The following is a 27,310-nucleotide window of genomic DNA, read 5'->3' on the forward strand; positions in this document are numbered from 1 at the left end:
TTTTTGTTGAATTATGTTAGTTGGATGGAACAATGAAAATTATTCGTATTAATCTAATGTTATTTTGTAGGAGTTTTATTTTTTATACTCCTTCCGTCTCATATATGTTGTCTTGTTTTAGTTTTCACACGAATTAAGAAAAATTTATTGGAAAAATAAATTTTATATAAACTTTCTATTTTATCCGTATTTAATGTATTAAAAAATGATTGCACAATTTTCAAAGTGTAGTTAATAGGGGTATATTAGTAAAGAAGTATAAAAAAGTATTACTAAATATGATATATGACTATATATTTGGGACAAGCAAAAAAAAAATATGGACACTATAATTGGGACGGAAGGAGTATAATTTTTAGGTTATAGATTTTCTACTATGTTTTATTTTTTCTATTGTTCTCTTAAAAATTTTGGTATAAAAATCTAGTAAATAAGTATATTTTTATCAAAATAATTCAAATTTAAAAAAATGTATTTGTATGGAGTAGATATGATAAATGGGTATATGGGTAGGGTTTGAATATCCGATCCTCCGACGGGTATGGGGATGTGGATGAAATTCAATACCCGATGGGTATGGGTATGGGTATGGGGATGAATTTAATAAATGGGGATGAAGATGCGATATCCTACCCATACCCGACCCATTGCCATCCCTATTTGAGGAAGCTGAAAGCATCGATCATTCCCTTCAGTTTTCTTACAAATAAATTGTTGTAATATTTCTCTTTCTATTGTATTAAGTTTTCTTTTATGTATTTCAAGAACAAGGCTACTATGAGTAGCTAAACAAGTTGTCTTCTCCTCTTCAAAGGAGTTGATTTATGTAATAATATCATGTCTGAATAAAATTCCTAATTCTCTCGTTCTTTCGTGCTCTTATTTTATAATTAAATTTATATATTATACGTCTTAAGGTAGAAAACGAATTAAGGTTGTGATGTGTGTCGTTGAAGGAGCTTGTGCAGAAACCATCTGTTGCGATTGCGTGGTTGGAGTGTGAGGAGCACTTCGTAAAACTCGGCATGTATAACCCGACGACATTATGGTCAAAGAGGTATTTAAATTTAATTCATCTTACGGAAGCATGTTGGACCCTAATCCGGAGTATATCGGCTGAAAACCTTGCGTAACTGATAGTCTTGCATGGTCGGGACTGGTTCGATAGGTATAACAAAGCGACGTACAAATGATTAGTTTTTATTAATTATTAATTCAAAGATGGGGACTACTAGGGAGTGTAAATAAAGAAAAAGGTAGGCAGAGAGTTAAGTTAAAAGAAAAGTTTGGTAGTGGGGAGTTTAAAATAATTTGCCCACATAATAACAACCATCGTTATATATTTCAAATAATATTTTTAATTACTCAACAAAATAATATTTTCATATTGTTCTATATTTAAAAATATGGTATAACTAAATAAAAAAAATTGAATTAAATAAATTATCCAAACAAGAAGAGCAATCAATGAAAGGATACTATAATCCAAATCTATCCAAAAAAAGTAGAGTATAATTAACAAATAGTGGAATGTATATAACACTACTCTCGATTAAATACCATATACCTTTTTATAAAAAGGAGGCAAATGATGCAGAAAACACGTGCGGGATGTATGATTTGATAATAGATATAGATATAGATAGAAAAGCAAGAGAGCGTCTGGCCTATTAATAATATCTTCCTCAATCAGTACAAATACAAGAAATCACATCAAAAGTTTGATTTCATTTCTCTCCCAATATATCTTCTGCCGTCCATTTGCAAACTTCTTCTCTGAAACACTTTCTCCAGGCCGTGTTTTTCACAATCTGCTGTTAAATGCAGGTATTTTCCTAATCCCGTACCGGTTTTTGCATATATATTGGTGATTAAATTTGGAATCTGTGATGGGTTTTGGTTTTTTACTTTCATTTGCCAAGAATGTTTTTAGCATCATTTGTCATTACTTTTAAGATATAAATTTAGTTTTGGTAACTTGCGATCATTTTTTTTTCCTGAGAGTTTTGAGTAACTCGCTGTATTTTACATGGCAGATCTCATAGTGGACGGCAATAAGCTCCAATTTGTATTGATGGGTTCATTGATTAATCAAATTGTTTTACCTCCAAATAATGGTAATAAGGCTTGGGAAGATCCGTCTTTCTTCAAATGGAGGAAAAGAGATTCTCATGTTCCATTGCACTGCCACGAGTCTATCGAAGGTATTTTCTGCTCTCTCTTTCCCTTTGTATTACTTCCTGCAGTTATTGAAGTAACTAATTTTAGCATCAATTCTAGTGAATGCATTTCTCAAGTAGTTGCATCAGGAAAGTCGACGTGGTCATATAATATCCTTGTTTTGAGTGATTAATTATCTATTTCAATGTATCTGAGACTGAGATCTTTTGCGATTCATTAGTGAATCTTTTGCGTTGTATGTAACCTGCTTGTTTCAATGCACTTGAGGGTACTAGAAGAGAGAAATTAACAATTTAGTAATGGATATAATAGGCAATTTTTTTTCTTTTAAGTTTCTGTTTCTTACAGCAGTTAACCAAGTGAATTCAAAGTAGTAAATGTTTTTATACCTATTCTTCTTAGGATCTTTGAAGTACTGGTATGAACGCAACAAAGTGGACATCTTGACGGCAAAAGCAGCTGTTTGGGATGATGGTGCGATTGCTAAGGCTCTCGATTGTGCTGCACATTGGGTCAAGAACCTGCCTTTTGTCAGATCTTTGTCTGGGAATTGGAAATTTTTTCTGGCATCCAAACCCAGCAGTGTTCCTCTGGAATTTTACAATAGTTCGTATGAAGACTCTTCGTGGGATACAATTCCAGGTGATAGTTTTACCTCATCTTGTAATAGTAACTGTCGTGTCTCCTGCACATGCAACTTAATAGACCAAATTTTGTACCTTGTCAACCAGGGATTACCAGAGAGAATAGAAGTTTTATATTCCTTTAAGAGTCCCTTCGAGGTTGAGAGTGCTGAATTGTTTATTTGGATGTGGGGAGCTGTAGGAGTAGGAATTTATGGTGATAAAGTTGATTAAATGCAATGGTGCAAACCAATATGATTTCTATTATTTTCAAAGTAAATGTTCAACGTATGGATTGGGGGAATTAGTTGGTCATCAGCAGATTAATGATTGTGCTTACACTTGTATCAATCGTGCATAGAATATTTTCATTAACTCCACCCCTAAAAGATAACTCCACCTCTTTTGAACATTGATTAAAGGTCAAGTTATTTTCACACCGAAGTCACTGAAGTAGCTAAGTTTCCTATTACTACTTTTCTGTGACATAATTGCTCTTTTCTTCAATTGAAACAGTTCCGTCCAACTGGCAGATGCATGGATTTGATAGACCAATCTATACTAATGTCGTTTACCCATTTCAACTCAATCCACCTAAAGTACCTGAGGCTAATCCCACTGGCTGCTACCGGACTTTCTTTCACCTTCCTACAGAATGGGAAGGTATGGCTTTAGGGATGATTTTGCATTTCTAATGGCCATTCTATTTCTTGCAGTTTGCAATATATTTTCTACGATGTGCTCAGAAACTTGAGTTGAAACCTTAAATGATGGTTTTTTGCATCATTCAATATATTTTTTAATTCGCCATAGTTGATTGACAATTTACTTTAAATACATTATAATGTTAAATTTGTATATTGCTTCCCCGTAATGGCACTCTCTGCAATATGCCACTTATTAGAATTGGTGTTTCCATTTGCTTCGAGTGAAGCCGAACTAGATTATTTTTTCCCCATGAGTCTCACTTCTGTTTCTGCATTACATATTGTTGCTTAAATTTTTAATATGGAACTGAGTTGAATATCTTTTTAATAGTTTTTCCAGGTTATCCTCTTTTTGTTTTTCTCCTCAACATATATATTGGTGAAGCGTAAATATTTACTAAATAGTAGTTAATATTTGAATGATGATCTTTCTTGCTGCTAATCATATCCTGCAATGCCTTTGCAGGTCGGAGGATATTTTTACATCTTGAAGCAGTTGATTCATGCTTCTTTGCATGGGTGAATGGACATCCTGTTGGATATAGGTTTGCCTTGACATTTTGTTGAATTCCATGTACTTGTGGAATTCCGTCCTCTGTTTTCTTTGGTTCCAACAATTGTAGTCTATGCATTCTCATGGTCATTGGTCAGTAGATGTTATATTCTAACATTCCTGCTAATCTTTAAGATAGTGTAGCTAAGATAAAATAATGCATAAAGCGAGTTGTAACAGTGGAATGAAACAAAGAAAAGGTGGAGATGATAATCTTTTCCTAGTAATTTTTCTACCTGATCTTACCCTACTAGCATTCATGACAGATTTGCGAGTAAAAACATCTTTGATCCTCACGCAAGAGCCAGGATGTAGATTGTGAAAATTTCTTTGTTTTATAACATGATATGGACAAATTGAAACCCCAAAGAAGATAGCATTGGTATGGTTCAAAAATGATCCAAGAAAAGCCAAGTTGGGGTTATGGTTGTTTTGCCACAACCATTTTGGAGGTAACAGAACAAAAGAATTAGAATCTCCAAAATGCTGATCTTTGTTTTGGTTTAGAATAAGGTTATCGTATTAGGTATGTGGGAGATAAGAATCTCTATGATCAAATATATAAGAATCCTGCTGGAAATTGCATGGTCGTCCTCTTGATTACAAATCATCTCGTCCTCCGAGAGACAACAAAGCTCTCCACACCGTTGCTGCCTCCAGTCAAAGTAACGAATCATTGTCAAATGAATCTCCTCTCTCCAACAGAGAACTTCTGGAGCAAGTGTACAAACTCCTATCTGCCTCTCAGCCCATTAATCACTCCTCATCCACGTCCTGCGTACAACAAGGTAATCACCCGGTTGCTCTAAATGTCAATCAAGGAAATTTCAGTCCTTGGATTATTGACTCTGGAGCTTCCGATCATATGACCTATGACTCCCATATGTTTTCAACCTATGTTCCTAGTTCGGGTAATCTTAGGGTCACCTTAGCCGATGGTACACCATCCACTATTGCAGGTAAAGGTTCCATAGTTATATCTCCATGTTTAACCCTACAATCTGTACTCCATGTTCCAAAATTATCCTGCAATCTCATTTGTGTAACCAAGCTAACAACTGATCACAATTGTGTAGCTAAATTTCTTCCTAATCTCTGTGAAATTCAGGAACAGGGCTCGGGGAGGACGATTGGCAGTGCTGAAAGACATGGGGGGCTTTATTACTTCAAGAGACCTAATCTTCTAGATGGACAAGCTCTGCAAAGTAGTAGTAGTCCTTTTTCTTTCTCTTGTGACTCTGAAATAATGTTGTGGCATCAAAGATTAGGTCACCCGAGTTTTGATTATTTAAAACACATGTTTCCCTCTCTATTTATTAATAAAAATCCATCTATGTTTCAATGCGACGTGTGTCAAATGGCTAAACATCATCGATCTTCTTTTCCACCTCACGTGTACCAAGCTTCTAAGCCTTTCTCACTCATACACAGTGATGTGCGGGGACCATCTAAGGCTACTAATCTCACTGGAACTAGGTGGTTTATTACCTTTATCGATGATCATTCACGATGTTGTTGGGTTTATTTATTAAAAGAAAAATCCGAGTCCATCCAAGTGTTCAAATATTTTCATACCATGGTGAAAACTCAATTCAACACCAATATCCAGACCTTACGAACCGATAATGGGGGTGAATTTTTTAGCCTAGTATTGGGTGACTATCTTTTAGAACACGGGATCATACATCATAGCTCTTGTACACATAGTCCTCAGCAAAATGGTGTTGCCGAACGGAAAAATAGACATTTACTCGAGATTGCTCGAGCCTTAATGTTTAATTGTCACGTTCCTAAATACCTATGGGTCGATGCTGTTCTTACAGCAACATATTTGATCAATCGGATGCCCTCAAAAGTCCTTAAATATGCAACCCCTCATCAAACTCTCACCCAATCTTTCCCTGACAATCAGTCCTTCAGTCATCTACCCTAAAAAATATTCGGGTGTACTGCCTTTGTTCATGTACATCAACCAGGTCGGAGCAAACTTGATCCACGAGCTGTTCGTTGTGTTTTTATTGGGTATTCAGCCACACAAAAGGGTTACAAATGCCTAGACCCCATCACAAAAAAAATCTATGTTAGTGCCGATGTCACTTTCTTTGCGAATCTACCGTATTATCCCAAATCTTCCCATCAGGGGGAGATAAAATCCTATGAAGGTAATTTTTGGGAATACGGGGAGATAAACTCGAGTGTGTCTAATCCTAAGAGTCCATGTCTGCCAACCATAGATTTTGTCCAGGACAACATTCCTAATACACTTGAATTGGTTGATCCTCCTACTACTAAATCGCCGGAACTTTGTGTTTATTCTAGGAGAACAGGTAATCGAAGGGAGCCTCCTATAATCTCAGAGCTGCTATCATCCGATCCGGGTCTTCAACAAGGTAACCCTTCATCTCTTTCTCGTTGTGACAGTCCTAACACTCCTATTTCTGTACATCCAGCCCCTGAACTGCCCATTGCTCAAAGAAAAGGCACTAGGACTTGCACAAAAGTTCTTTTATATCCCCTTGCCAAGTTTGTGTCATCATCCAACCTATCTGGAAAATTCAAAGCCTTCATATCTCAACTCACTGATGAACAGATTCCAGAAACAATAAAGGAAGCTCTAGGTATCCCAAAGTGGAGAGAGGCAGTAATGGTAGAAATGACAGCTCTCAAGAAAAATGGTACTTGGGAAATTACTAATCTTCCCAAAGGAAAAACCACTGTTGGTTGTAGATGGATATTCAACATCAAATACAACTCCGATGGTACAATAGAGAGGTATAAAGCTCGTCTTGTAGCTAAAGGATACACACAGACTTTTGGAATTGATTATCAAGAGACCTTCGCACCCGTCGCTAAGTTAAATACCGTGAGAGTTCTTCTTTCGTTGGCTGCCAATTTGGACTGGCCGTTGCACCAGTTAGATGTGAAGAACGCTTTCCTCAACGGAGACTTAGAAGAAGAAGTTTTCATGGAGGTTCCTCCGGGATTTAAGGAACAAAATGAAAATGGCAAAGTCTGTCGGTTGAAGAAAGCATTATACGGTCTCAAGCAATCACCTCGAGCATGGTTTGGAAGATTTGCAAAGTGTGTTACGGGGTTCGGGTACACTCAATCTCAATCTGATCATACCTTATTCTTCAAACACTCAACAACTCATAAAGTCACAATTCTTATTGTCTATGTTGATGATATCATCTTAACCGGAGATGACCTTGATGAGATGAGAGATTTAAAGAATAAATTGGCAAGAGATTGAAATGAAGGACCTTGGAAATTTGAAGTTTTTTCTTGGCATGGAAGTGGCTCGGTCTGAAAAAGGAATTGTAATTTCTCAACAAAAATATATCCTTGATCTTCTTAGAGACACTGGATATCTTGGATGTAAGCCTGCTCCAACTCCCATGGATCCTTATATAAAATTCTGCCAAAAGAAAGAAGAAGCTACTGTGGATAAAGAGAAATATCAACGGTTGGTTGGACGATTGATATATTTGGCTCATACTAGACCCGACATTGGACATGCTGTTGGAGTCGTTAGTCAATTTATGCACTCACCAAACTGAGAACATCATGAAGCAGTAATTAGGATTCTCCGATATCTCAAAGGATGTCCAGGAAATGGCCTGATTTTCAGGAAGCAAAGCACTCGATCTCTCACTGTCTATACCGATGCGGATTGGGCAGGATCATCAATTGATCGAAGATCAACCTCCGGCTACTGTACTTATGTGTGGGGTAATTTGGTGACTTGGAGAAGCAAAAAACAAGGAGTTGTTGCACGAAGTAGTGCAGAGGCAGAATTTCGATCTATGGCACATGGGGCTTGTGAACTTCTTTGGCTTCGACGGATCATTCAGGATTTGAAACTTCCAATGGACTCACCAATGAGGCTCTTAAGCGACAACAAAGCAGCCATTAGTATAGCCCATAATCCTGTCCAACATGATCGAACAAAACATGTAGAGATATCGATACTTCATTAAAGAGAAGTTGGAGAATAATGAGATTTGCATGCCTTATGTCCCTTCAAAAGACCAGGTGGCAGACATTCTAACTAAGAGTCTTCATCAGCCTATGTTTCGAGAAATGGTTAGCAAGCTGGGAATGTTGAACATTTACTCTCCAGCTTGAAGGGGAGTGTAAGAAGTTATTTATGTATATAATTATGATATAATTATTCATATTCTAGTCATAGTCAATAGGTAAGTTTCCTTTTTTTAGAGGATCTTAGAATCTCAGGGAATTATTATTGATTCCTATTGTTGTATATATATATGCTGTTCTTGTGTCCTAATAATATATTCAGAATCGTTGAGCATCAATTCTTTTAAGAGATGGTGTGTGCTTTGCAAGCAAGAGGGTGAGAGTCAGGATCTTATGTTGGTACATTGCCCATTCTCATCATCCTTTTGGTGGTTAGCGTTGAAAGATTTGGGACTGTCATGGGTGACTCCGAAGACTACGAAGCACTTGCTCACAGCAGATTTGGGGAGCTATCTGGGCAAAAGGGGGAGAATTCTTTGGGCAGCCATAACTCATTGCATTTGCTGGTTCGTTTGGCTAGAAAGCAATAGGAGGATTTTTGAGGAAGAAGAGGCTTCGAGGGAAGAGATTTGGGATAAGATTAAGTTGAGAGTAGCAACTTGGTTACATTATTCACCTCTATTCGAATCGTTTTCAGTTTCAGAGTTGTATAGGGATTGGAGCTTGGTTTTCATTTAGTACTTTCCTAGATCTTGTATAGTGAATTTAGTGGACCACTGGTCCACCTTCCTATGTAACTATTATTAAGTTTTAATATTATATACGTTTCTTATAAAAAAAAAAGAATATGTTCTACCTAGGCTGATCGTGAACTCGTGAGAAGAAAATTCATGGTAAATATTTAGGAGTACTTACAAATTGCCCTTGGGTTGACAAGTGTAAAATCTTGTGTGTGGTTTTGTTAGTGTTGTGAGTTAGAAACTTATAATTGCTCATTTGAATCACTTTTAAGATGATTGTGATGCATGATGACGCTTCTATGTGAACTTAATGAGTAGCAGCAACACATCATGAGTAATTTTCTTTGGCCTATTAGGGTGCGTATATTTGAACTACTCGTATTAATTATCCACATGCTGTAAGTCACTTCTTATTGTGTGGCCAGTCAGGATAGCAGATTACCCGCTGAATTCGAAATCACAGATTTTTGTCATCCGTGTGTTTCTGAGGAGAGGAATTGTTTAGCAGTTCAGGTCATGCGATGGAGTGATGGTTCTTATCTTGAAGATCAGGATCACTGGTGGCTATCCGGCATCCATCGTGATGTCCTTATTCTTTCTAAGCCTAAGGTTTGTGGCCTGTGCACCAAGTCTTCACTATTAGCATTTTTAGCGATTCATAAATTATAACATAAGGATGAAGAATGCAATTACCTTTTGAAAGAAGATACTGTTTGTAGACTGGCATTTTATTGTAATCAATCAAATAATAAATTTGAGGATGTACCTGTTAGCAGCATGAATGCTGTGAAATATTGTCTTTTAAATTTAGTCTTCTTTTTTCAATGGTTAAGAATTCTGGTATGCCGGAAATGTCTGTTGTGATTTCACAGAAAGGCGAGGGGTTCATTAGAGAAGAGCATCACTTGAATAAATGATGCCTTTATGACTGATTCACATCTTTACTACCCATTGTTTCCTTTTACAGTTAGTCGTTACTGATCCATGTGTTCTTAACTAACAGAACTGAGCATGATATGTGTTTTTGGAGATTGTGAATCATGTTCTTAAAAATCATATAGATTACTATAGATAAAACAAACTTCGAGGAAGCTAATCAGCTGTTAAATTTTAGAGGGACTGAAAAGCAAAAGAAAATTGTGATTACTAAAATGGAGAAAGTAGCATGCATGTAAGCTTCTTATTTAGTTCTCTAGAATTTATTGGTTTTTCAGTTCTCTTGGAGATAGATCTTTGCAGAGTTAATATATTCTTTTGGCAAATGGAACCACTATGGGTTCCTGCCTTAAATTGTTTGAGCACTGTCATAATCTCTCTGAGCTGCCTCAACTGTATGGTATTTACATCATAAGAAATGGTTTCCTCCCACATGTGCATTGTATGTCTCTGTGTGTGTAATGCTCTAGCTCCTGATTACCACCTTGATAGCTACAAAATAGATTAGCCATTGATTATCATGTATCAAGAATTGGAGTATCTTTCTCCAATTTCCCTATGTTAGTCACATACCTATCTGGTCAGAGAGATGGAAAATGTTAAAATGGGTTAGCCTTATACCACTCACGTAACGAGCATGAAGTATCAAGTGTATATTCCTTATCAGTAAAATATTGTGTTTTTCCAGAAAATGTATGCTTTTGTTATATGAACTTGATTACCAATGGCTAGCAAGAATATCACATGATCTAATGTGCAGGTCTTTATTGCTGATTATTTCTTCAAATCAAACTTGGCTGGAGATTTTTCTAGGGCTGATATACAGGTACCATAAGCAGTTTCACTGTGTTTTCTCCCTCTTTACAGGCAATATGACAATGTTAACCTTTTGGTGTATCATTATATAAGCATTGATTAACCTTATAAATAAGTTCGTGACATTTTTCCTTAAGATCATGACATGGAATGCTTGCCAATATGTATACCTTTAAAACGATTAGCTTTTCGGGTAAACAAAAATTTGTCATTTGATACAAGAAGCGAGAATTTAGAGTTTAATGCAAAACTCATGTAGTAAATGCAAGACATCATGCAAACATATCCATATACCGATGTTAAGCAAAATCATCAATAGAACTTGGATGCGTATCCCTTCTATCATTTACCCAACAGTATCACTATCCTCTTCCATAAACTCCCCGCACCCCCCCCCTCCCCCCCACCCCACTACCTGCTCCTCAAGTGCTAGATTTCATATCCCACTTGTTTCATGCATAAGAAAGAATCCTCAAAATTGTGACAGCACCCCATATGCACCACATAGCATCTGATGTCTTAATGCACCAAAACCTTGCAATTGTGAAGAATGTCTATAATTATGACGATAATTTTGTACTTGTTCAAAATCACCATCCAGGTTGAGGTTAAAATTGACAACTCGACAGTGAATATAGACGACTCATTTGTAACAGCTAAAGATAAGTTTGTCGAGGACTTCACAATCGAAGCTGAAATTTTCGACACAGGAAGTTGGTACACTGGCAATGGACCTGTCAATCTGCTTGGGACGAGTATTGCTCATCTAAAAATGATTCACTCTGTTGATTATGTTCTTGGGTTCATAGGGTATCATCTTAAAGGAGAATTGCAGATTCCTAAGCTGTGGACTGCTGAGCATGTAAGATGCTTTTGACCTACAAAGTCATAATTTGAAGTGCATGTTTTTTTTGTGTTTGTGGAAGGAAATTACACAACTATTTAGGACACATTTTTTTGCACCATGTCAGGACATAGAAATGTTTGGTTATTACGCATATATGGATTCGTAGAAGCTTTATGAACTATATTTTTTTATGTTAAACCATATTATGCTTCCAACTTTAATTTCAACATATTGCATATTTATGCAACTTTTTGGATGTGATATCAGTTTTTGGAACTTAATTTTTTCTGTGCATAAGAAACATAAAACGACAATATTTACTCTAGTTATGGTATCAAAATGGATCTTGGAAACCATTTCTCATTTTTCAGTAGTTTTTGTTTCATTGTAGCGTCAAATGAAGTTCTATAATCACATTTTCTCGTCTGATCTGCTGTCATTTTTTAAGTTAAATACTATTATGTTCAATTTTAAACTCACAACATTTTATCTGAATCTTCCATAAAAATGAATTGCTTCCATATGCCTTTTGCTTTTTGTTCCATGTTTCTCTTAACCTTTTATTTGTATTTTGACAGCCAAATCTTTATACTCTTGTTATCACCCTCAAAGATGCATCAGGGCATATAGTTGATTGTGAGTCATGCCAAGTTGGTATACGACAAATAACAAAAGCTCCGAAACAACTTCTTGTAAATGGTCAACCTGTAATGATAAGAGGGGTGAATAGACACGAACACCATCCTCGTCTTGGGAAAACAAACTTGGAGCCCTGCATGGTTCAGGTAACAAATAACTTCCTTTTTTCCAAACTTTTCAGAAATTTTCAGGTCCACTCTTTCGGCATGTTTGTTTTATTATACTTTTGTAGGACTTGGTTTTGATGAAGCAAAATAACATTAATGCTGTCAGAAACAGCCATTATCCTCAACATCAGCGATGGTACGAGTTATGTGACCTATTTGGCATGTACATGATCGACGAAGCCAATATTGAAACACATGGTTTTCATCTTTCACCAAATGCACGGCATCCTACAATGGAACCATGTTGGGCATCTTCCATGTTGGATCGAGTTATTGGAATGGTCGACAGGGATAAAAATCACTCATGCATCATAGCATGGTCATTGGGAAATGAGGCTAGCTATGGGCCTAATCACTCTGCTCTTGCAGGTATTATTATATTAACTATATAATGCTCTTATGAAGTTAACTGAATTCTTCAATCTACAACTATATTATCAAGCGTGACCATGATGGTTATTCGTAGTATGACCTTTTTTGTTATTTGCTAATAATACCCCTATTCAGTTTTTTATAATTGACATTTTACCCTGGAAATTTTAAAATTATCATTGTAGTATTTGAAAATTTGAATGATTACCATATAACATTTATTGTATAATAGTGTGCCAATTTTGATATAAAAATTGAATAAATCAAATTTAAAGTTCTTATTAAAAATGATTGTACAAGCACACAACGCTTACATTCAGACGTTCATAATTATTAAAAGTGGATTATTCTATATTTACACAAGAAATTACTTCGCCACACAGGAGTGTGAAGAAAGTTGATACTTCCAAGGATTCATCAGTAGGAGCAGATGCATGTCAAATATGCTTGTGTTGCATGTCCATAATTGCATTTAAACCTTTTGGCTGAAAATCCTTGAGAGCAACTGCAAGTTCCCTCGTCAGAGTCACTCATTTATCGTGGTTTCATCAGATAGCATTTAATCCAGTAAAATGAAAACTATTAAGAGTTGTACACGTAAAAAGTTGTCTTATTTAGCCAAACAGGGCCATTGGTAAATGGAACTTAAATATTAGTTGATATGTGCACTTTTTGCATTTTCTCATTTTTCACATTTTTTTTTCAGGTTGGATAAGGGGAAAAGATCCATCAAGGTTTATCCATTATGAAGGTGGGGGAGCTAGAACGCCTTCGACGGATATCGTCTGTCCAATGTACATGCGTGTGTGGGACATGGTTAAAATAGCAGAAGATCCCGCTGAGTTACGACCACTGATTTTATGCGAGTATGTTAGTTTTCTTGATACTCTCACCATTTAAGATATCGTAAATCTCTCAGTCCAATCTTTTCATGCATGTTGAATCACTCAAAACATCTTCAGATATTCTCATTCAATGGGAAATAGCACCGGAAATATTCACGAGTACTGGGAAGCAATTGATAGCACATTTGGACTCCAGGGAGGTTTCATTTGGGATTGGGTTGATCAGGTGCGATTTTAGTGAATGTTTTTTGGTGAATTCTCTCACTTTTACAGGAGCATAATTTTGTGCAATTAGTATGGGAAGAAAGAAATCTAAAGTAACAAATAGATATATCGTCATCAGTATATTTATTCAAGAACGAAAACGATATCTCCATGATTTTAGTCTGAAAGTGCTGGGACAATCCCTATTTTTTTAATGGACAAACTTCATCGACACCTCATCGGATTTGACTTGACAACAGAAACAATCATGATTTTCAAATAATTTCAGCAATGCCTCTATCCTCCTGATATTTGGCGAATCTTGCAGTTATACCCCTTACTAACAGTCAACAGATGTTAAAGCCTTTGATAGGGTGGTGTTCATATATTTAAACAGAAATCTTTCAAGAGGCAAGGGAGAATTGAAGCAATTATTGTAACATTTCTTAGGTATCTATGTACTTAAACCATCTCCATATGATGATATGACAGGTGAGCTATGTGAGGTTACAGAAAGGTTTTATAATTCACAGCGGCACTTACTATAGATGCATATCACAATTCATTCGAAACATGGATTTATTTTACTTCCATTATGGAGGATGAAATTATTCAAATCTTATGGAATATTTTGTGAGTCAACTGTCAACGCCATGTATCCCTACTACTTCTAGAGTTTCCAACTGGATCAGATAATGAACAGTTTTATTTTAATTCCATGTAGGCATTATTAAAGGAGGGAATGGATGGTAGCAAACATTGGGCTTATGGAGGTGATTTTGGAGATACTCCTAATGATCTGAACTTTTGTCTCAATGGCATTACATGGCCAGATCGAACTCCTCATCCTGCTATGCATGGTAAATTGAGTGTTGATCTTTTGGCATGGCATACTATCAGTAATCATTGAGGAGTGTTTTAAGAATCTTTATTATAATCTCAGAGGTAAAGTTTGTATACCAGCCAATCAAAGTCTCACTCAAAGAAGGAACTATGAAGGTGATTTCAAAATAATGACGTGCAAATTTCCTGGTTTGTTCTCAAATTTAATAATATGGCACCGAAATTTCTCATGTAGATTACAAACACACACTTCTTTGATACAACGGAAGCATTGGAGTTTCACTGGAAGGTGCATGGTGATGGTATCGAGCTTGGTTCTGGAATTCTAAGTGTACAAAAAGTCGAACCTCAAAAAAGTTTTGACATAAAGTGGACCGATGGCCCGTGGTATGCTCTATGGTCTACTTCAGATGATGCAGAAATATTTTTGACTATAACCGTAATGCTTAAACACTCGACTCGTTGGGCTGAAAGTGGTCATGTAGTTTCAACTTCACAAGTCGTCTTGCCGGTGAAACATGAAATTGTTCCTCATGTAGGTGATCATACGGTAATTATTATTCTCTTAGTATAACAAAATATTTAACTAACGTCACTGTTTCAGATCATCAAGTGTAAAGATGTGGCTTTCTTTACTGAAGTTCTGGATGATACCATTTACGTTAAGAATCAGAATTTGTGGGAGATCAAATTTAACAAAACAAATGGAACTATCGAGAGCTGGAAGGTAGCGTACAATATCTGGTTTACGAGATTTCACTCTCATCATTTACTGAACAGAAAATATGTCATCTGGATCTCTCTGTTTATACAATAGCACAATAGTGAAATGCAAGACAGGATTTAAAATTTTGTATGGAAAAATTTTTAGATTAGGCATTTTCATTTAGTTTGTATAAAAATATTGGCATGATTTACTTGATGTATGGAAATAAATGATAGGTTGATGGAGTACTTGTGATGTGCAAAGGTATACTGCCATGCTTTTGGAGGGCTCCTATAGATAATGACAAGGGGGGTGAGGGGGAAAGCTACCTTTCCAAGTGGAAAGACGCTAAAATGCATGATTTGGTATTCATCACGGAAAGCTGTGTTGCTCAAAGCGTGACTGATAATTTGGTCAAAATAGCAGTAGTTTATCTTGGCGTGCCAAGTGGTTTAGAGTCATCTCAATCCGATGCATCTAATGTTCTCTACAAGGTTGATTTAGTTTACTCAATTTATGGTTCTGGAGACGTCATACTGGAATGTCAAGTAAAACCAAGTTCTAGTTTGCCTCCTTTGCCTCGTGTCGGTATAGAACTTCACTTGGACAAATCAATGGACCTGGTCAAATGGTATGGGAGGGGTCCTTTTGAGTGTTATCCTGATCGTAAGGCTGCTGCCCATGTTGGAGTGTATGAACAAGATGTCAGTAGCATGCATGTGCCATACATTGCGCCTGTTGAATGTTCTGGTAGGGCTGATGTTAGGTGGGTAATGTTTCAAAACAAGGATGGCCACGGCATATATGCTTCCATTTATGGAGGCTCTCCACCCATGCAAATGAGTGCAAGTTACTATGGCACAGCGGAGCTTGAAAAGGCGACACATAATGAGAAGCTAGTGAAAGGAGAAATCATCGAGGTATTTTGTCCTTATTAAGTACATAATCATTTTACCCCCAACTAGCATGGATATCTAAATAGTTGACGTTTTTCTTTCATGATATCTCCTAATATAGGTGCATCTTGACCACAAACATATGGGTATAGGTGGAGATGATAGCTGGTCTCCTTGTGTTCATGAAAAATATCTAGTGCCTGCTACAAATTACTCTTTCTACATCAGATTTTCGCCGGTAAATGCATCCACCTCTGGTTATTCCATTTACAAATCCCAGCTTCAGAAGAACTAGTTTATGGTTTGCCTGCATTTTATGTTATCAGCTTTCTTTTGTATTCCCCGGTGTGATTATGTAATAAGCTGAACCGTGAAACAATATCCATTGAGTGATGAAATTAAGGAACTTATCCGACTGTTTCTTAGAAGAGCATAGACTTTTAACACCAATTGTGAGAAGGAATTGCATTTTTGATACAATATTATTTTCTTCTTTCCTCCAAGTAATGGTAATGGATGATTGATCCTTACCCACTCTCCTTGATGAGGAAGAGCATCTAAGGGAGTGTAGGCTTGAAGCCGTGAATCTTAGGTAGTGTGTGCAAGTGCAAATACTTTTTTCTAAAAAACATAGAGTAAAAGGGCATAAAATTGTGAGTCAATGTTTTCATTACCGGACCGGTGATCGAACCGGTCTACCTTAAAAAAACGGTCCAATCGGTTCGACCGTTTTAACCGGACGGTCGGACCGAAAACCGTTTATATAATATAATATAATTAATAATATCTTTTAAATTTTAAAAATCTAAAAGATGTATATAAATAAAAAAATATATATCTATCATAGTTTAAAAAATAAATAACTATATAAATATATTCAAAATATTAATTATAGTTATATATACTATATTTTTAAAAATAAATAAATTAATTAAAAAATAATAATAATAGAAAAATAATATTTTTAACGAAATACAAATTTCAAATAATCATGAGTATATATATAATAAAATATTAAATTAAGATTTTAAAATTAAAAAAAAAACAATTTTAAAAATAATTTAAAAATCGGTTCAACCGGTTTTCTGGCTGGTTCTTGGGACCGGTTCTTGGCCAGTTCGACCGGTTTTGACCAGTTCTGAGCGGTTGAACCGTTAAAACGGTTTTTAGGGGTATTTTGGATCGGACCAGTGACTGGTTTCCGGTCGAACCGGCTGGTCTGGTCCGGTTTTTAAAACATTGTTGTGAGTTTTGTGAAACAACTCTGCCATTTTACTCTACACCATTTTATGTATAAAATTTTCAAAATCTAATATCTATTACCTATCTATATCTAAATCTAAAAGTGTGAATAAAAGAGCAAAATTTTATAATTGTGAAACAACTTTGACATTTTACTCTACACTATTTTATGTAAAAGTAAATACATATATCTATTACCTATCTAAAATTTAGAGTAAAAGGGCAAAGTTGAATGTGAATAAAAGGGAAAATTTTTATAATTGTGAATTTACAACTTTGTTTTTTTACTTTGCAATATTTTATGTAAAAGTAATTACATATAAGGATATAAATATAAAAGTCAAATATTGGCTAAGACGTAAATTAAATGTATAAGTTTTATATAAATAAATGCAAAATATATGACTTACTAATTATTATACATTAACTAAATGCATTCATTAGTGAGTATTAGTAGATTGAGTAGAACTATTGAATAAATGAATCAAAAAAAATGTTACAATATAATGAGGCTAAAATAAATTTCTACCGTTTCAAGTTTTTTGGTGGGATTTATTTTTATTTAATTAAATAAATAAATAAAATAAAATATTTTTGTAAAGAAATCAATTTTGAAAAGGAAAAAACAAAAGGTTAAAACTTTCCATAGTAATTTTTTTTTAAAAGTTAGAATTAAAAATTAAAAAGGACATATATTTATGAGTCTAATATTACTCATTGTTTAATTGACTAAAAATAAATATTTTTCGTACCTATGAACAATGTAACATGCATTTTTTCAACCAAAATCAATAAACAAAATATTTTTGTAATAATTTCAAAAAAAGAGAAAAGCAAAAAGTTAAAACCACCGTTACTTGACATGAGGATTTTATTTAATTTGTTTTCAAGAAAATTTATTCATGGTATGTAATTTTTGAAGATGTATAAGTGATAATGAAATGGTAATTGGTTTTAAAATTGACGTGTTTAGTTTTTTTAACTGCTAAAATTATTCAAACAAAATAATGAGGAAATCTGAGATACACAATTAATAATAAATTAAAAAAAAATTAGTATCTTAAAAAAATGCACATAATTTTTGCATTCCAGAAATGAGCTACTTAAAATTTTAATCAATATTTACAACTATAATAGGTGTGTTTAAAAAACATATGGAGAGAAAACATCATTATACATATTATTAGGACTAAATTCATAATTTAGGTAACGTTTATATATTATAATAAATATTAACTCATTTTTAATCAAACTAAAATATTATGATATGTATTAAGGAGTTGGATTTTAATTTCAGGGAATAAATTCTAAAAAAAATGATTATAACTCTAAGTAATATAACCCACAAAATTATAAATGAGTAAAATTAATTTGGTACATAAACTATTAGTTAAATGTCAAATTGGTACACGAACTTTTGTTAATGGCTTAATTGGTACATGTACACATAATTTTGACCAAATTATGATGAAAAAAGGGTATAATAGTCTTTTGATGATACAAATTAATTAAAACATTAATATTATTTTAGTTTCAAAACCAGCTTCATCATTTTTGTCCATAATAAAAACCGAGAACGACTTTCAATTTTTTATTAGTTATGTTCTCTTATAAAACTGTTGTGATTAAATAAAATTTCAATTTTTTATTTGTTTTTTTATTTTTTTATGACGTAAAAACCCGCAACCGCTATCTTTTGGTGCGCACTGAGTAAACCCTCGAACTAACGCAATTCAATTTTTTATTTGTTGATTAAAAAATATCACACGTTATAGCGAAGTTTAATTAGTGTTTCGATGAGTTTTTATTATAAATATGATTTGAAAATTAAATTAATTTTTAGTAGAACTTACGTAATATTTTTATTAAAATATATATTCAATAAATTTTTATATAGTTAAAATATTAAAGAATATTTTATCACAATCACTATTTATTTAATATATTTTTTCAAAATATTATCGAAAAAATTATGCATACAAAAATCAGAATTTTAGCTAAAAAATATTTATTTATTTACAATTATTTAGATATTGTATATCTTAATATAATTTATCTAATCTTTCTCGTTGAAATATATAATCAATCTAATATAATAGATATTATGTACAAATAAAAATTTTAATCAAATCAATTTTTTCGTATAAAATATAATATACAAATATATCTAATTAAAATCAAAAATAGAATAAGCATTTTTTGTAATAAAGGCAAATTGGACATTCTACATAAATGTCTTCGAAAGTTGATCGGAATCCGGTAGACATGTACCAATTAAGCCATTAACAAAAATTTGTGTACCAATTTGACATTTAACCAAAAATTCGTATACTAAATTAAATTTTACTCAATTATAAATAGATTATGTATACTCATGTGCGTCGCATGTGCTTTTTATTAGTGTGTGTATATATATATATATGAACATAAATAATAATCTCAATTGTGTATTTACTTATGTTTCCTTAATATTATTTAACTTCCGATTTTTTCCATTACTGTTGTGCCATAATAATATTTTTTTGTTTATTGCTAACCTTTGTTTGGTGTGCATGATAATGTGGGATTATGACTTGTTTTTTGAGTTATCACTTGTTCGGTACATTTTTTAGTAAACTCACTCAATCATTCCTTTTTGTGATTATGTGGTAAAATCTTGGTAAAATAAACCATTCCTTTTTGTGATTATGTGGTATAAAGCTTGGTAAAATAAACCATCCTCCATCCCTAGTATTAACAATCCTTCTTTTAAACATTTAGGTATAGTTTGGTCTCCATGATAATGGAGTGATAGGTTTATTACCCACCATCATCCATCGTTTGGTACGATTTTAAGGAATAAAAAATTATCCTCGAGGCCCGTGATAATTTGCTACAGTGTACTGATTAGGCAACCCTTCCCTAAGCAGGGATGACAAATCCGTATATGTACAGTGATTTAGATGTCATAGTCAAATTACTTTGCTGCCCTCCTACTTGCCTTTTTTCTCAAACCCTAGCACACATTTTGGAGCCTATATCTACATTTTCCTCCACAATTTTCTGGATACGTAAAAGCATTAGCCCATTACGAAATTGACATTGTGGTCGATTCTACAATTCCATAACACCGGCGGAATGAAGTCAAAGTAAAGTAGTGGTAATTTATTTTGCATTCAATAGTGGTTAATTAATAAAATATTAGACCAATTACTATCAAATAATCACCAATTATCAGAGCAAGGACATATCCTTTTATCTCCAACAACATGGGTACCAAAAATTTCACAATAAAATGGCTGTCGATATGTCAAACACGAAGAAAAAAATATGATGTGGCTGGAATTTTGGTTACTTGGCGCAGATTGAGGACATGACGGCAAAATTTTAGGTTAACGGTCAGGAAATTTGTAATGTATAAATCTGAGATTTTATTGTAAAATATATTATGGCTCACCAATAATAGCATCAAATTTTTGCAACAATCTTCCGAAGGTCCGATTTCTTCAATGGAATGAAGCTGGGAGGCGAGAAGATCTTAATTTTTTTGGGAGAAGAAGAAGCTTCGTGGTTTTTCAGATGAGAAAATAGAGGACTCTTTCGGGTGGATGCGAATAAAACCCATGTAAAATATTTAAAAAAAATTAAAAAAAACCCAAGGGCATTATAGGAATAACATACAATTTTTTTAATTTAATCAATCAAATATAAATCACACCAAACACAATATATCTTATCATATCTCAATAATCATATGTACCAAACATAATATATTTTATCACATCCTATTAATTATCTATATATTTCATTTAGTTATCATTTTTTTATTTATCCATCAATTATCACATCATATGAACCAAACGGTGCTTTATATTGTATCAAAAATTGATCTTTAGCTTAGAAACAAAAAGCCCACACAAAAATGGTTAATATTGTAATTAAAATATGTTAGAAGGGTAATTTAATCAAAAAGTGAAAAAATTCTTAATTTATTCCACTGATTTATATCAAACATAATACTATTTTATTGATCATATTATATTTTCCTCTCAATCATCTTTTTATCATTTATTTACTAATTATTTAATAATCTGATCGTCTGAATCAAATGCAGTGCCCTTGTTGCCAAGTGTTTGATATTCCGTAAGCATCAAATTTTTATAATAAATATCCAACTATCTATATTTTCACGTGAAACAAAAAACGAGGCATGCATGAATGATGAATACCGAAGGTAAACCAAAAGACATAAATGAAAGGTCAGAAAAACAATATAAATAATTATTTTAAATTAGATGGGATGGTGGAATAAATAAATGAAAATATTGAACATCAAAAAATGGGGACAAAACAGTGTGGATGGTTTCCAATGAAGATCTCCGTCAATGTTCTCTGTTGGTGTCACCAATTAGATTATCTTATTATTTATCGCTTTTTAGTCTCATCAATGCTCTTTGTTATCAGTGTATTTTTGGAAAAGTTTTATGCCACCCCAAAGGACACTGTCCTAGGATGACGTGACAGAGTATGATTGATTAAAATCAATGGGAAACCTCCCGTATTTTTGAAGTATACCTATAATGTTCTTTGTTTGAAAATTTGAGTTCTTTTAGAACCTTCATTATTTTCTATTCAAATTTAATTTGCTTATTGAGAACTGGTTGGTTTTGAAATTAAAGAAATAAATTGTGAGTCCGGTAATTCCATTTACCAAATAATTTATTATTTTGGAAAATTGTTAACGGATGATACGGAATAGAAAGAAAATTACGGAATATAAAAACATATTGTAAAGATTTGTTCATCATATTCAGTTTAAAAATAAGTAATTGAATAGCCGTGATTATTATTAGATTGAAAATATATGATGACAATTGAAAACAATGGCTGTACGTAATGCGGATATATGTAAGGATACTTATTTTTTTTACTACTGAAATTAATTAATCAGAGAAATAATCGGAAATTGAAATGCACAATTAAGACCACATAGGCTTGATATTTATCAATAAATGTGGAGTCCATTATTTTTTAATGGACCTTGCATGTATTAATAAATGATGACCCTTATATCTATCGTGGGTAGTGCCTGTAAAGATAGGTTGAAATAATCTCACATAGACATTGATGATACCAAAATGATGCATTCTTTATAAGCTAGACACATTTTGATAAATGTTTGATTTAATATTTTAATTCATGATGATTGTAAACGAAAAATCTTATTTGTTCAAGTTTGTGATAATTTTTTAAATTAACACGTACTATTGAGTATAGTTATTTAAAACAATTGATATTTACTTCATGAAATCCATTTATCAAGAAATTTAATAGTTTGGAAAATTGTTTACGAACCATACAGAATAGCAAGACAAAATACGATAAAGGTTTGTTCAGTGTATACAATTTAAATATAACAAAATTAATAAACGCAAATATAAGGAATCTATCCCTAGACACCATATTTTGTTTTACCAAAATTGTCATTATGTGATATAGATATTACGCTTTTATTTTGTTTTGTTTTGTTTTTTTTTTAATTTTGACATTTTAAATTACATTTTAGTTCATCGATAATTTTTACAACGTCTATGATATTACACTTATTTGAATATAAATCAAATTAATTACAAAAATATTATACAAGCACGCAACACATGCATTAATACACTAATATATATAAAGATTCATCTATTATTCAAAAATTGAAAACCGATGACTTGAAAAATGTAATTAGAATCTTTAAATATCACTCGATTTAAATTAGAAGGCTTAAATACATAATAATCATGCACAAATACAAAAAATAGAAACTGATGATAGTAAATGTTTAAGCCCAAAAATAAAAAAATTATGTGAATAATAAATGGACATTGAGCTAAAATAATTTAAAAATAAGAAGTATAAATGTATGTGAGTTAATATAAGAGCAAATTATTTTAAACTCCCCACTACCAAACTTCTTTTTAACTTAACTCCCTACCCACCCCTTTCTTTATTTTCACTCCCTAGTGGTCCCCATATTTGAATTAAAATATAATTAAAACTAATCCTTTGTACGTGGCTTTGTTATACCTATCGAACCAGTTCCGGCCATGCAAGACTATTAGTTACGCAAGGTTTCCAGCCGATATACTCCAGATTAGGGTCCAACATGCTTCCGTAAGATGAATTAAATTTAAATACCTTTTTGACCATAATGTCGTCGGGTCATACCTGCCGAGTTTTACGAAGTGCTCCTCACACTCCAACCACGCAGTCGCAACAGATGGTTTCTGCACAAGCTCCTTCAACGACACCCAGCACAGCCTTAATTCGTTTTCTACCTTAAGGCGTATGGTATATAAATTTAATTATAAAATATGAATATGAAAGAACGAGAGATTTAGGAAATTTATTCAGACATAATATTATTACATAAATCAACTCCTTTGAAGAGGAGAAGACAACTTGTTTAGCTACTCATAGTAGCCTTGTTCTTGAAATATATAAAAAAAAACTTAATACAAAGAGAGAGAAATATTACAAAAATTTATTTGTAAGAAAACTGAAGGGAATGATCGATATCTTCAGCTTCCTCAAATGCCTGTATTTATAGTTGTAGTTCCACTCGTTTCACCGAGAAACTTCAGGGAATCTCACAGCTGTCTTGTATTTCTTTATGTCATTATTGATGACATCTTTTACTAGTGGAGGAGGCAGATGTCTTGAATTTTTTATGCCATTATTGATGACATCTTTTACTAGTAGAGGAATCACATGTCTGCCACTTTCTTTTGGCTTTATTCTCCTCACATGCCTGCTTTATTGTTGTCGGGGCATCTTTTGCTTTTGAAGTAGGCCCCTGTGAAAACGCATCTTCGATGGTCCTTGTCCACCTTTGCTTGTCTCGAAAAAATCCTTTCGATCCGTTCGGGGTCTAAAGGTTTTTCCAAATTCTGGCTCCTTCTGATTTTGGCATTTTGGGCAGATATTCTCTGACCATCGTCAAATATGAGCCATGTTACAGAATTTTTGGCGAGTTTTTTTACTCCCCGGCAGCTTGTTGTTCCACAAAAGATTTCTCTTTTTTTCGAAGAGTTCTTCTGCAAATGCTGTAGTTTTTCCTGTCATTGTGTTTAACAGAAATGATCCATTCACAGAATTCTAATAAAATTTGAATGGAAACTTGACTTTATCCATCTCAATAAGACAGATCCAAATACCCCATGCCCTTCTGGTTGAGATCTCATTTTCCCCGAAAGTGGACACCAAGGGTATTTCTTTAGTTTTAGGATCTTTGATAAATTTATGACTGTTTATATCAGGTCTCCTCAGCTTGATAAAATGAAAGGGTTCGTGTGATCCTTTCACTGTTGGTTCTAGAGCTGCACTGAAAAAGTATAACTCAAGCACATCTCCTCTGGCCAAATGATCATTATTTGCTCATGTTTCTTGGACTGCTTCCTGGATCCATTTTGATAACTGTGATATCTCCAGAAAGCTTGGTGATGTTGTATAAACTGAGGCCAAAGCCCCAAATTCATACCAGAGTTTTACATCTTTAGGATTGACATTGTTCTTTAGCCAAACCCTTGGATATATTCCTGCAACATCAACCCTGCAAGTGTTCGGGTTGATTTCACTCCTTGTATTCAATTTCTCCCACCTTTGTTGATAAACATGGAATGGAGAAATAATAGATGGATTAGTATCAATCTTAGATTTGCCCTTGCCAGTGTTGGGCCTAAGATTGATCTCTTCCTCTTTTACCCCAGAGGCGGAGGGTTGACTTGATGAGTTATCCTCATCAATTGTTGCTTCATCCAGATCATCAAAGGATGATGATAGATTAGCACTTGTTTCTTGAGTTTTAGATTCCTCAACATCTTGTTTCACAACCGGTGGTTGTATTTCTTGTTTTTGTAAAACCATTGGTTTTAGCATATCTTTTTATGAGAAACCAATGGTTTCTCTATAGCCTTCATAATTGGCCCTTGAATAGTAGCCCATAGTTGTGTTTGAGCTTGCATGCATCCTGTAATTCTATTAGATACTTTGATCGATCAACTTGTTGTAACCTGCCGGCCATTTCAGCATTAATGGCTAACTGGTTGAACTCATTTTGAAGCAACCCAAGGTGTTCCCTGAGATGCCTCTGCATTTTCATGATGGAATCCACGTCACTGCCTTCCATCTCTTGTTAAGAAATCTGCAAGAATATTTTCATGAGATTTAATAATAACAATATCAAAAATATAATTTTGACATAATGCTTGCCATCTTAATAACCTAGCTTTCTCAGGTTTAGATTCAATCTTATTTTTTAGGAAAGCTTTTACCTGGGTGTTATCAACCTTCAGAGTGAATTTTTTAGCAAGTAAAAATAATGGCCATTTTTCAAAAGCCCTTTTAACTGCATAAAATTCCTTCTCGTTGATATGTCATCTAATGGCCTTAGATTCTGAAAAAAGACCGTTACAGTATCTGCATGGTATTTCCCCATCTGGAGTGATCTTGGTAAGGACTGCTGCCCACCAATCATCACTGGCATCCGTAAATAATACCAGATCATCTTCATCTACGGGTATAGCCATTTTTGGGAGATTCTTACATATCTCTTTTAATTGGTTTACCCCTTTAGTATGGTCATCGGTCCATATAAACCTAGCATTCTTTTTTAACAAAGGACTGAACACCTTTCTGTACATTGCTAGATTGTTAATGAACATCCCTGCAAAATTAACTACTCCAAGAAAACTCTAGAGTTGTTTTACATCTTTGAGTTTATCTGGAAAATTCTTTACCTTTTCCACAATATGGGGTTGTAGAATTATTTCAGTTTCATCAATCTCAATACCGAGGAATTCAATTTTACTCGTTGTTATGACTGCTTTCTTTTCAGATAAAACCAGTCCTTCTTGTTTACAAATTTTAGAGAAAATCTCTAAGTGTTTAACGTGTTCGTCTATATTTTTTGATGCTATAAGAATATCATCAATATAAACAAACATAAATTTGAAATAATCTTTAAAAAGGTTATTCATCTTTTTTTGAAATATCTGGGGTGCATTAGCTAATCTCATAGGCATAACTTCCCAAATATAGTGTCCTTGTGGAGTAGAGAAGGCTGTGAATTTCTTACTTCCTTCTTCCATTCGAATCTGGTAAAATCCAGACTTACAATCAAATTTTGAGAACACTCTAGCATTTCGTACACATCTAATTAGGTGTTCTTTACTCGGTATGAAGTATCCATCAAACTCCAGGATTTTATTAGTACCTTGGCAGTTAATAGCTAGCATGGGTTTCCCTCTTTTTATTTCACCATGATTTCTAACCAGAAAACCTGGGCTGCTATATGGTGAAACTCCTTCTTTGATTAAACCAAGGTCCAAATGTTCCTTGATAATCATTCTCATATCCCTTTGATATATTATGTTCATCGGGATAGACTTATATCTGACGAATTCATACTATTTGCCTTCCTTTAGAGTAAGACTGGATTTGAGTTGATTTCTATCCCACCATGCCAAAGGATGCTCGTTGTAACTTTCTTTGAGCCTCTTTTTGACATCTTCAAGGGATACTTTATTCTCTAACTCTATATCTCTGTGATTTAGAGTTACCTTGAGAAGCTCCATATCCTCTGTTTGGAGTTCTTGTTCTGTTGTTATTTTCAACATGGTTTCTCCAAACCTTTTTGGATCTTTCATTTTTGGGTGAAAAAGTTGTCCTTTATCACCACGCTGACTGCGAAATATTATCGGCAATTGTCGATAAAAAGCAACCTTGAGTCTTTGAACGATAATTTTATGATCACAAATTGTAGTGAACATAAGTCTTCTTGACTCATTGTCTTGTGTGTACTTCTTAAACATTTGTAAGAAGTTATTTCCTAACAGGATATCAGCTCCTGTATCATGGAAATAGATTGGTGGTGTTTTTACCTTGTACCAAGGTGTTTGACCTGCACCTCCCATAAGGATCTCTGCTTGTTTTATTCATTTGCAAAGAATTAAAATTCTTCGAGAGAAATCTCGTCCAGCAATTT

The 27,310-nt window shown here is 33.8% G+C and overlaps 1 protein-coding gene across 1 annotated transcript; it reads left to right on the top strand.

The window, feature by feature from the left end:
* Positions 1 to 1,668: 1,668 nt before the first annotated feature.
* On the top strand, positions 1,669 to 16,554 carry LOC140886123 (uncharacterized). The gene is made up of 18 exons (XM_073292628.1): positions 1,669 to 1,827; positions 2,037 to 2,204; positions 2,584 to 2,823; positions 3,321 to 3,467; positions 3,978 to 4,056; positions 9,211 to 9,394; positions 10,482 to 10,547; positions 11,139 to 11,399; positions 11,963 to 12,169; positions 12,256 to 12,559; positions 13,269 to 13,428; positions 13,525 to 13,633; positions 14,336 to 14,471; positions 14,555 to 14,610; positions 14,690 to 14,989; positions 15,059 to 15,181; positions 15,397 to 16,080; positions 16,178 to 16,554. The coding sequence occupies exons 2-18, from the start codon at positions 2,075 to 2,077 to the stop codon at positions 16,349 to 16,351; spliced, it is 3,360 nt and encodes a 1,119-aa protein (XP_073148729.1). The 5' UTR covers positions 1,669 to 1,827; positions 2,037 to 2,074; the 3' UTR covers positions 16,352 to 16,554.
* Positions 16,555 to 27,310: the final 10,756 nt, after the last annotated feature.

Source organism: Henckelia pumila, chromosome 3 (genome assembly GCF_033568475.1).
Source record: "Henckelia pumila isolate YLH828 chromosome 3, ASM3356847v2, whole genome shotgun sequence".
NCBI lineage: Eukaryota > Viridiplantae > Streptophyta > Magnoliopsida > Lamiales > Gesneriaceae > Henckelia > Henckelia pumila.

Coding starts and splice junctions, on each gene's coding strand:
- LOC140886123 (XM_073292628.1), top strand. CDS start 2,075: ATGGGTTCATTGATTAATCAAATTGTTTTACCTCCAAATAATGGTAAT. Junction 9,395..10,481: donor TTATTCTTTCTAAGCCTAAG/GTTTGTGGCCTG, acceptor TCTAATGTGCAG/GTCTTTATTGCTGATTATTT. Junction 12,170..12,255: donor TGGAGCCCTGCATGGTTCAG/GTAACAAATAAC, acceptor ATACTTTTGTAG/GACTTGGTTTTGATGAAGCA.